Here is a 12,780-nt window from a genome sequence, read left to right on the forward strand (position 1 = left end):
CAATGTTTACACTCCTTACATCGGGCAAGGCATTGTTTGGCATTTACTGGCGTGATGTGTGGCTTATGAGCAGCTGCTTGACCATGAAATCCAAGTTTTATCACCTCCCACCTAACTGTCATAGTACTTGCAGTCGATCCCAATCCAGTTTGGAATTCCTGTGTGATGGTCTTGATAGATGTCTGGCTATCACATATTACAACCATCTTCAACTGTCGGCAGTCTCTGGCAGTCAACAGATGATGTCGGCCTGTACGCTTTTGTACTGTACTTATCCCTTCACATATCCACTTCACTATCATATCAGAAACAGTGGATCTAGGGATGTGTAGAAGTGTGGAAATCTGAGTTACAGATGTATGACACAAGTGACAACCAACCACCTGACCACTTTCGAAGTCTGTGAGTCCCACAGAGCGCCCCATTCTGCTCTGTCGCGATGTCTAATGACTACTGAGGTTGCTGACATGGAGTACCTGGCAGTAGTTGGCAGCGCAGTGCACCTAATATGAAAAATGTATGTTTTTTGGGGTGTCCGGATACTTTTGATGACATAGTGTGTGTTTCCATAAGGAAACCGGATCTGAAAGTATGCAAAATATACAAATTTTGTTTGTAGATTCACAATATTACTAAGTGAAACACACCTCAAACTAAGTTTTTCCATTTGCCTCAATGTAATCAATTCCTGTCAAGAACTTACCTGATGTGCTCAGTACAATTTGGGTCATATGACTGCATGGTTTAGTTAAGTAACTTCATTTCTATACACCATTGATAAAAATAGTTCTGGAGGGATCAAATGGTGCACTGTCTTAATGGTTTTATTGATTATCTGTAGGTCATAGCAGATGAACAAATGGATGTATGATTTAATTGTCAATCCCTGTTTCACAAGTGTAAATGGATGTAGAGGATTATTGCTAATATACTGGGCACACATTTTGGAGGAATAGGGGTTAAACACTATTTTAGCATCCTGATTTTGTGTTCTACAGTTTTCCTAAATTAGTTGAGGCAAATGCAGCAATGGGTCCTTCAAGAGGGCCACAATTGTTTCCACCTCCCACTCACATATATCTGACCTTTAAGTCAACTGGACGTTGAAAACATATCTTTCTCATTTACCTTTTGTGTAAGTCACATGTGAAATATGAAGCATGAAAGTGGATGTAAGTGTTTGAAGGCTCCATTTCATTACAATTAACATTACCCATTGGTTTGTATTGTTGCCTGCCAAACTAACAAGAGAGTTCTTTTTCTTCTTGTGGCTGACCAAAACACTTAGACCAACATACGCCACAATTCATTTTTTCAGAAACTGAGGGCACGTAGAGTTCAATACAAGAATAAGTGAAACAATTGCCCACTGCCTTGCTGAAATCCTGTCCTGACATTTGCCTGAAAAGGCTGAGGGGAAGCCTTAGAAACCTAAATCAGGATGTTCTGGTTCAGGTTTGAATACAGCTTCTCTTAAATATGGACCAAATGTCTAAACCATGGTGTCACTCTGCTTGATATCAGTTCAGGTGACATTTTTTTCAAAGCTCTTAGAAACCGTTTAATTTCTGTGCTTAATTATATATGTCTAGCTGAGGCATAAAAAATATTTAAGTGTCAAATGGAATGGTACATTCTTCAGTCACACTCTCAATGCTGGTCCTGAGAGGAATTGCTGCTCATGTGCTGCAAGTATTAAGTATTGAGTTCACATGAAGCCTATGTGCTGGAATGGGAACAGGAAGGGGAATTGTGCAGGTAGGAACTCTCCCTGCAATATATCCTACATTCCCATGACTCTCCTGGCTCAATCTTCATTAGCACTTCACATCCCTGTATTCCACCAACGCACCCTCAGTCTTTTATTTCTCTCCTTTTCTGCTACCCCCACCCTTCCCCCCTGCTTTCCATCTGACTGCACCTAGCTGCCCTAATCTCTCTCGACCTTGTCCCTGTATGCTCCCACAAACAGCACTTCATTATCCCCCATTCCTGCTATAAGGCGAGTAGCAACTATCCGTTTCATAATATTGTTACAAAATGTTTCACGTGCACTTTATATATGATGTAACACAACAGAAAAAGGTGTCTGTGACCACTGGAGACACATACATACCATATCAATTCACATAAACACACCTCATGATGGAGATTTAAATCTTTGCACACATAGTGGAAATAAAATACATTGTGACTGGTAATAGTAAACTTGTTGTTTCAGTTGAATAAATGTGGGTACTGACATTACAATCTTGCATCAAAGTGTAGAGTATGGTAAAAGGTAAACAGAATACAGAAGTACCTACAATTGCAGAGCTATCTAACATATTCATTCTCAAAGAACTTGAGTAACAGAAAGTGAAATAACTGCGCACAACAAAAAGGGTTTCCAAAAATCCTATCAATTTAGTCAGGGCCACTTCAAGAACATCTTTCATACAAGTGACTTATCTGCCGCCCCTCCTTTCCCCTGCCCCACACACCACTCTCGCCCATCTTCCCCCATACCTGTATCAGTTGCTACTAGCTGTGATATTCACTGTATGCAGATCTTGCACTTGGGCACTCCTCTAAACTTGGTGTTCCAAGCAGCCGCTTGTAACTGTGATACATCCTGTGTGAAATCTTACAGTTGTGGCACCTCTGGCACCCTTCCCAGCTTGGCACTCCAAGTAATGGCTTGTGCTTAAAACTGGCTCAACTTTTAATAGAATAATTCACAAAGGGATTGTGGTCACAAATTTGTTATACATGAGATAAGGGAAAATATTCCATAATTTCTTTAAATGGTAATACAGGAAGGCTAGATGGGATACCTTCAAGGCTTACTAAATATTGTGTGCAAGCTATAGTAAGACCATTTACTTTTTTGACAAATCTAACATTGAAAGAAGGTAAATCCCCTTACTGCTTGAAAAAGAGTACAGAAACGCCATTATACAGGATGAATTACCCAAAATATGCACAGCAAATTTTGTGGAAATGGAAAGTATTATTGAGTATGGTCTTCATAGAATAGATTGTCAGTTAGTGGCTTGTACTGTTAGCCAATGAACAGACTGTAATAATGTACAGAAAGAATATTTTTTGTGCAAACATATATTTCTTTAAATGGAACAATGTCTACTGACATTAACACACTGACAGGAGGGTAAATTAGAATGACAGCATTGTTTATTGTGGGATTCTAGTGCAAGTTGTTTATGAGAAGTTCCCACACTAACACTTATACAATACCTGTAAGCACACACTAAAGAGCAACAGAAGTGCATACAATAGTTATGAGGATTCTGAACAGTAATGAGACAATTGACCCTCAGAAGTTGTGTTCAAAATGATCAGTGGCAGCAACAATACATGGTTCCAGTCTGGTATGGAATGATGGCAGCACATGTGCTAGCATTCCGGTGGATATATCCAAGCAGGCTGTGGTAATATGTCATTGCATATCATTGGGTGTAATTGGTACGTCCTTGTAGACAGCATTTTTCAGCTATCCTCAGAGGAAAGAGTCTACAGATAGTCAATTCACGGGATTGAGCTAGCCAAGCTACACATCTTCTGCGCCTAATGGAAACAATTCGTGAAGACATGATGTACTATTTCGTGTCCTATTGGCTGTACAGCTATCATGTTGGTGCCACAGATTCCTCCTATGCTGCAGAGGAACATCTTCTAGCATCCGTGGAAGATGGTCTGTTAGGTAGTATGTGTTCAGTGTTCTGTCTATGAAAAAGACCAATAGTGCATGTTTTGGTTGCTTCATCACTAAACAAGATGCATGATACTTCTGTGTATCAACCTGTTTTAATGCCCATAAACAGAAGTTAACATGACTCTCATAAACATTTCCAAGGAGCTCCTGATGGAGAGAGATGTGATAGGGATGGAACATATGTCAATGGAGAATGCGTAGGAGACTTGCCTGACCCATGCAACTTCCTCATGTGATTGCATGTGAGTGAATGTGCAGATCAACTGCAACAGCAGCAAGAACGGTAATTTCCTTCTCTTCCATGGACACTTGTTGCCTTCTGTTATGTTGTCTAGGTGTTACACATAACTGGTTGATAAATAATTGCTGAGATGGCTGATATGTATTGGGACATATTGCTGCATACACCATACAAGAAAGAACTGCATTCTTTCTACTCTCCATACACCAAGAGCATGTTGGTTTTTTCTGCACTGGTAAATCCCATTGACCACTCATGACCTACTGTTCGGCTGCTTGGACTGCCACACTAGCAAGTCGCATTGCTCTCAAAGAACACACAAGCACACTGTAAGCAAACATAATAACATGATACCTAGCAACTAAGCAGGATGAACGGCACAAGCAAGTGTTAGTCTGGAAACTTTTCAAAATATGATCTCTCATAAATGACTCATGCTAGAATCCTGCTATAAACACTACTGACATTCTAATTTGCCCTACTTTCAGTTTATTAATGTCAATACGCATTGTTTCATTTAAAAAGTGTGTTTGCACAAAAAATACACTTTCTAAGTATTATTACAATCTGTGTATTGGCTAACAATATCTGCCCCAGACTAGCCATTCATTCTGTGAAAATTGCACATCAATAGCACTTTCCATTTCCGCAATATTTGGGGTGCAAGTTTTAGGTGATTCATCTTGTATGAAGGACTAAACAGAACACATGCATTATCATTACTTCTGTTTTGACAACAATACTGTAAACTGCTATAAAATATAGTTTAATGAAGATCAACAATATTAGAGAAGGAAAGTTGCTACTCACCATGTGGCAGAGCTGCTGAGTCGCGATAGACACAACAAAAAGCTCGGCTACATGGTGAGTATCAACTTTCCTTCTCTAATATTGTTACATTCCATCTTGGATTTTTCATTGTTTGATTTAACGAAGATCATATATAGGTACAACACAGTATGTAATGTACAGCATGGTTTCAGGAAAAATAGGTAAGCTAAGACATCACTGAAATCTTTCTATCTTTCACTTCAAAGATGTTAGATAAAAAATGCTTGTGGATTGTTTCTTGATCTCTCTAAAGGTTTTGACTATGTCTGTCACAATATTTTAGTAAAGAAACAACATCATTATAGTACAAGGGAAAAGTCAGATCCTGTTATAGGCTTCTTCAAGAAACAGAGAGAAAAGTACATTGAGATAAAATATGAAATTAACAGTAGTATTGTTAATGTCTGTTCTGGATGCCTAAAAGTGAAGTAGAAAATGCAATAAGGTTCAGTGCTAGATCCATTACTTTTCATTCTCTACATAAATGACTTAAAAGTTGAAGAAGATGTCAAGGTCATTTTGAAGAACTTCAAGAACCACTATTGAGTATCAAAAATTCAAAGTAATATTTCAGCAGCAACAACATGTTTGGGTGTAAATGGAAGTAAAACACACACACATGCAGGTACATACCAGTAGAACCAGTCCATGCTGACAGTGTTAGACTTGATCTAAGAAACTTAGCCCAGCTGGAAACAAACCACTACAACTTCCTAAGTATGGACATTGACAGTTATTTGACTTCAAAACACTACATAGATAAGATCTGCTCAAAAATAAGCTGTAACATATTTGTAATGAGGAAAATGTCAAGTATAGTGAATGAAGATGCTTTATTAAAATTTTACTCTTGTGTATGTTCCTCATGTAGTTACTGTATATTGATCTGCATTGCACTGCAGATGTACAAATACTGAGGCTGCAGAAGTTTCAAAATTAAACTACTAGATGCACTGCCCAAATATCTCCATCAAATGTTGCATAGATAAATTTAAAGATCTGAAGATTTAACTGTCCTATTGAAGCCATTCTTTTCTAACAACTTCATTAACACTTGAGTGGGTGTTCGTATGTATAAAGTGTGCCAACCGCAAATAACACTGTCTTGAACTGTTGTTTCATGACTATGTGACTATACCTATTCCTTCATTATTGTTTCATCTAACACAGTGATAAGTTGTGATGTTGTACTCCAAGTGAGCAGTTGTAATATACAACAAACAGTAAGTTAGGTGACAAAAAATGTACGATCTGTGCCAAAAAATGCCCCACATTCTGAGCTAGCAGCACAGTCCCACAATGAGGTAGTTAGTAACTGAATAAGTGTTTGGCTGGAATCTGCTGCAACTGTGCTGTTTAATGGTTTAGGTGGGTCATTACTGTGTGGTAACACTTGTATGTGGCAACATAATGGAAGTTTATTTTATTATTGTTTAATTAAACAGTAATTTAGCTCATGTAAGTTTATTTTATCATTTTTTAATTAAACTAAGATTAAACTGTTATCTTCCTCATACATATTTACATTAGTACAGCTATTCTTCATGTGTGTACAAAGTACGCCATGCACCTGCTCTTGTTACGTGCTAAGGTAAATATGTATGAACAAGATAACAATTTAATCTTAGTTTAGTTAAAAATGATAAAATAAACTTACATGAGCTAAATGACAGTTTAATTAAACAATAATAAAATAAACTTTCATTATATCACTATGTTGCCACATACAAGTGTTACCACACAGTAATGACCCACCTGAACCATTAAACAGCGCAGTTGCAGCAGATTCCAGTGAAACATTTATTCAGTTACTAACTACCTCGTAGACAACCACCTCTTTATGGAACTGCATTGCTAGCTCAGAATATGGGGCATTTATTTGCATGGATCGTAAATTTTTTCTCACCTAGCTAGGTCGTGAAGAGTGTAATGAGGTCCAGAAGTCATGCAACAACATACAGTTCTGTAGTAGTAGCAGTGAGCAGTAGACATGCTGCTGCAGAGGCACTTTTTCTTTTCCTTTTTTTTAAACAAAGAAAAAAAGGTGTGGAGCCCCTCTTATCTTATAAAAATCTGTGTGTGTGCTCAAGGGTTAATCAGCCATTTTCAACTAACATATACATGATTATAACAACATAATAGGAATTACTACCAATTAAAAAATAATCACCTTAAACTCATGGATAAATATCAAGTAGGTACAGGTAATATTTTCTACAAGCACACAACAAAAAGAATATCAAAGCATTATCAGTTTTTACAAATAAAAAAATAAAAAACTATCTGAGTTTGACTTGCTCATACAATTCAAATTGCCCATAAAGTTCAACAGAATACCTGAATTCCAATTTCTTGTAACCCCACCAGACATATCAATGGAAGTTGTAAAACTACTGAAAATTGCCATTATGACTAGATCCACTAAGATTGCTGTCAGTAACTCTGGCTGACCAATCACACGAGACCAGCTAAGTAGCCAATTTAAGCATGAGCAACCATGAGCTCCCTCTCACTCTCTGGTAGTTAGCTGATGCCGAGGTCTGATCAAACTGATGTTTCTCAGATGATTACACTATATTTATGGACTCTGCTGGATAGCAAAGCTGACTCCTCTCACTGTTGTGCAAATTGATTGTGTCCATGTGCAAGATTGCTAGCTTCAGGAGCTAAAAACTGCTGTACTTACACAGCCAAGCAAACTAACTAACTATTGCAGTGGTTTCCACTTCTGTCTGGCAATATTGCTCCACCTGTGTTACTATGTGGTCTCTGGCTTGTAATCAGTGTAACCTGTGGGCACAGTATTATTAGTTTGCAGCCCCCCCTCCCCCCACTCCTGTCCTTGCACCAGTAACAGTATTTAACCCTTATGTGAAATTAATTTCAAAAATTATAGCTCAAATGTAATATCCAGTACTGTATGCTGCAACTTATGATGAAGAAGCCTGATTAAGGAAACAGATAAATATTAGTGGCTGTAGGAGTGCTTCATTATAGTGATACCTGTATGAATGGAAACAACAAAAGAACAATGTTACAGTGTACCAAGTGAGGGCAATGCAGCAATATTTAGCTAGACTTGCATTTGTGAAATGAGAGGTTCTTATTTCTGCCAGCCATCCTGATTATTTATTTTGTAGTTTCCCTAATCATGTAAGGAAAATTCCAGATAGTTCTCTTGAATTCTTCAATGTTTCTGCCCCATTTTAATTGCAGTATAAACATTTTCTTGGTCTTCTTATGTTCATTTGTAAATTGCTGTGTAATGTATCTTACAGAGTCCAATAATATTGTAAAAATTGTATAAGAACAAACAGAAAAATGAAATTAAATCACAGTATGATCATCATCAGCATAACTGTGATGAGAGTTCAGCATCTTGTGAATCTAGTAGATAATTGTCATTCAGGAATCTTAAACAAATTTAACACCCCAAATGTTGTGAGCCTTGCTGAGCTATTCCATTTGCTGAGCTCACAGCAATACTATGTTTTCAACAAGAGGCTACATGTAATTCATTTGTGCAGTAGTATATGTAGTTACAAAGTACTCTCATAGTAGACCGTTAGGGATCCATATGCTTTTGTCTAATGTAACTAATTACATTCACTGCCAAAGGAGTAATACTCTACCTATTTCATCCAGATTTTCTCCAAATACTCAGATTTTTTATGCAAAATATTTCTGCAAAACATATATAAGATTCATGTCTGCTTACCCTATAATAGAGACTCCAGTCCTTATAGATATGGGAACTTCAAAACGTATCACATTATCAAGTGTAGAGCTCGACTCTTCTGGATTTGTGCTGTTCACCTCCATTACAAATTCATATTGTGACTTCAGGTCCTCCTTATAGAATGGTTGTAGATGGACTTTGAAATGTAGCTGCAAAATCCACAAATACTCTACCTCAACACTTTCTCATAATATTTACATTTAGTTTGTGCTTGCAAACAATCAAGAGATTTGCCATAATAATAAAATATGCCCGTTCTCTTAAACAATATATTCTCTGTAATTAGCTTAAGCACAACGAACTATATTCTACCATTTTCAAGCATTGACATTTCCTGGAACTTGAAGTATATTAAAAATATAATAAAAAAGTGCATGAAAAAGAGGATATTAATCTATGTGATTATTTCAATTTTAACAAGAATTACTTTGTAATGTAGTTACTATAATAGGGTAGAGTTTGAAGAAAGCTGAGTTGTGACTTTGAGAAATATAAACAATTTTACTGACAAGGAAACATTCCCAAGCATCAGTCAGAATGATCTTGATGAAACTTGGTGGGTGTTTATAGGAGGCAAAATAATGCAGTACATATATTTTTTATTTGCACCCAACTTCAGTTAGGTATACTACTGGCCATTAAAATTGCTACACCATGAAGATGACATGCTACAGATGCGATATTTAACTGACAGGAAGAAGATGCTGTGATATGCAAATGCATTTCAGAGCATTCACACAAGGTTGGCACTAGTGGCGACACCTACAACGTGCCACATGAGGAAAGTTTCCAACCGATTTCTCATACACAAACAGCAGCTGACCGGTGTTGCCTGGTGAAAGGTTGTTGTGATGCCTCATGTAAGGAGAAATGCATACCATCACATTTCCAACTTTGATAAAGGTCAGATTGTAGCCTATCGTGATTGCGGTTTATCGTATTACGACATTGCTGCTCGCGTTGATCGAGACTGTTAGCAGAATATGGAATCGGTGGCTTCAGGAGGGTAATACGGAATGCCGTGCTGGATCCCAATGGCCTTGTATCACTAAGTGTCGAGATGACAGGGATCTTATCTGCATAGCTGTAATGGATCGTGCAGCCATGTCTCGATCCCTGAGTCAACAGATGGGGACGTTTCCAAGACGACACCTATCTGCACGAACAGTTCGACAACGTTTGCAGCAGCATGGACTATCAGCTCGGAGACCATGGCTGCGGTTACCATTGACACTGCATCACAGACAGGAACGCCTGCGATGGTGTACTCAACGATGAACCTGGGTGCACGAATGGCAAAAAGTCATTTTTTCGGATGAATTCAGGTTCTGTTTACAGCATCATGATGGTCGCATCCATGTTTGGCAACATTGCGGTGAAAGCACGTTGGAAGCGTGTATTCATCATCGTCATACTGGCATATCACCCAGCGTGATGGTATGGGGTGCCACTGGTTACATGTCTCAGTCACCTCTTGTTCGCATTGACAGCACTTTGAACAGTGGACGTTACGTTTCAGATGTGTTACGACCTGTGGCTCTACCCTTCATTCTATCCCTGTGAAACCCTACATTTCAGCAGGATAATGCACGACCGCAAGTTGTAGGTCCTGTACGGGACTTTCTGGATACAGAAAATGTTCAACTGCTGCCCTGGCCAGCACATTCTCCGGATCTCTCACCAATTGAAAATGTCTGGTCAATGGTGGCCGAGCAACTGGCTCGTCACAGTACGCCAGTCACTACTCTTGATGAACTGTGGTATTGTGCTGAAGCTGCATGGGCAGCTGTACCTGTACACGCCATCCAAGCTCTGTCTGACTCAATGCCCAGGTGTATCAAGGCCGTTATTATGGCCAGAGGTGGTTATTCTGGATACTGATTTCTCAGGATCTATGCACCCAAATTGTGTGAAAATGTAATCACATGTCAGTTCTAGTATAATATATTTATCCAATGAATACCTGTTTATCATCTGCATTTCTTCTTGGTGTAGCAATTTTAATGGCCAGTGGTGTAATTTGGCATATTAGGGTTAGAGCCAATAGCTTCAAAATGATGAGATATTAAAAAATGTGTTTTCTATAAAAATTGCAATGTAACTAACATTCGTAAAAACTTAATAATATTTTTTGAAAAAACTCTGAAAATTTGCTGACTACCCCACCACAATTATTGAATTTTGCAAAATGGAAACTTCTGTTACAACATAAATTGAAGATGTTTCCACGCCACAAACATCCATGTGTAGTAAATCTGGTTTCTGTAATACCATTTTTGGAAAAAAGTTGTACACAATGTGCTGTCGGAGTATGTACAACACTCCTGATTAAAATATATAAACACTCATTATTATTCTAATTATTTGTTTTACTTATTTTGGTTTATGTTTTAAATTGTTATATTCCATTGTAAATTATTTTATTTTGCTTCCTTTTTTTTAGTTTACTGTTTCACATACGTATTTTGTTAGCTGTAAATAAAAAGTAACCCATTATTATGATACTAAATTGTCAACATAATGAAAATCAATATAGAAATGATTACAATGTAATGTTTTTTACACTATGCACACACAACAAATGAATTTTCTCCTGCAGTGGGAAAGACATCTGTCAAATATCATTTGACTTGTTCAGATGTTAGCTTACCAGATTTTGATGCTGTCACAAGAACATTTGAGGCTTCAAAAAGAGATTCTCTAGGTCTCAGTCCAAACTCTCCATTCATTTCTTTTAAATGAAATGGGGCAGCAGAGGGAGGGGATGGAGGCATGGGTAAGCAGTTTGCTAGTTGCAGAGACTGTAGGCTGAATCGCGTAACTGATGGCAATGAATGCATCATGGATTAAACTTTCTTTGCACCCTTTTGTAACAAAGTATGTCCAGATTGCAACTCCAGGTTGAATTCACTCTGATCAGAGATGTACACATTTTCAGGTGCCAAAATTCTGATGTGCTGCTTAAATTGCGTGACAAATCGTAAAATGACCTTGTTGAGATCATTTTTATTGTTCATATATTGTCTAGCTATAAAGTTAGTTATTTTCTGAGATACAATTCCATGTGCCTTTTCAAAGTTCAATAGCCATTTGCAGCTTGCCTTGAAATTATATAACTATATTTCCCAGCTCATTTGCAAGGCCCACTTTTGAAGGTCAGTATCAGGGATAACCATTCAATGATCCATAGCCTCTAGTACTTTTTGTTGAGTCCAGCAGTGTATTGCTTTCATCTTATCACATTTTGAGTCATCAAGAAGAACGTACTGGGTCAATCCAAATGAAGTGGACCAATAAAAATTAAGTTGGTTGCTTGACCATTTTTACATATTTTAATTTTTTTATGTGATTACCATATAATTGAGAAGTTCAAAACAGTTTTTAAAAAATTTTACCTTTCACTTTTACTGAATGGCGGCCATTTTCATTTGTAAGCGCGCAACGACGTTTCAGTTTAGAGAGTCGGTTAAGTTACAACATTGCAATTGACATGACTGTTTTTAGAAAAGTGTCCTCTCAAACATTTTCTATTACACAAAATACCCAAAATTCAAAAATAACCAGTCAAAAATGACCTCCAAAATTTGGTATCCAAATTTTCAAAAATCCACATTTTAGGCCCAAAAATAACAAACAGGGAGTGATTTATGAGTGTCTATTTTTTTCCTATAGTTAGATATCATACACTACTAGCCTCATATAGAGCAAGAACACTTACAAATGTTTCCTTAATTTTCTATGAATTTTTGAAATTTGAAAATTTTCATTTCGAGATGCAACTGTTCCTAAACCTGATGGTGAATGTTGAGAACTTCAGACAGCTTCTGTAATATAGAATAAGACTTCCCAGTTGCTGTGATAAGTTCAAGCACTGAAAGTTTCCTTAAACCATTTTTCATTGGTGTCCAAACTTTGTCACTAGTAGATTTCTTGAATGATGTTCTTGGGCCATTAAGGTGGTAAAAATGCACAAAAACATCATTGTTTTCCAAACTTATTCTTTCAACCTCTGCACGCCACCACTGTCCACCATACACACACACCACTATGTCATTCAACATTAAAGACAGAGATGTAATTTTACTGACACAATGATCCTCATAAATTTCAGTTTCTGATGCTACATAGCATCAAACTAAGTTTTCTGCAATTCCAAGGAATTTGTGGAAATGCCATGTTCCTTTTATTGCTGTACAATTTTCAAATCTGGTTTGAAGTGTTGTTTTCATATGCAGAACTACTTCTTCTTTCTTG

General features: G+C 37.4%; 1 protein-coding gene across 2 annotated transcripts in view; it reads right to left on the reverse strand.

Moving 5' to 3' along the window:
* Positions 1-12,780, reverse strand: part of LOC124605801 (integrin alpha-PS2-like) — a 793,741-nt gene that overhangs the window by 24,168 nt on the left and 756,793 nt on the right. For both annotated transcript variants that reach the window (XM_047137699.1, XM_047137698.1), the window contains one exon: positions 8,506-8,675. In XM_047137699.1, coding sequence (XP_046993655.1) covers positions 8,506-8,675 — 170 coding nt within the window. The remainder of the gene's footprint in view (positions 1-8,505; positions 8,676-12,780) is intronic.

The sequence above is a fragment of the Schistocerca americana genome, chromosome 3, assembly GCF_021461395.2.
Source record: "Schistocerca americana isolate TAMUIC-IGC-003095 chromosome 3, iqSchAmer2.1, whole genome shotgun sequence".
Taxonomy (NCBI): domain Eukaryota; kingdom Metazoa; phylum Arthropoda; class Insecta; order Orthoptera; family Acrididae; genus Schistocerca; species Schistocerca americana.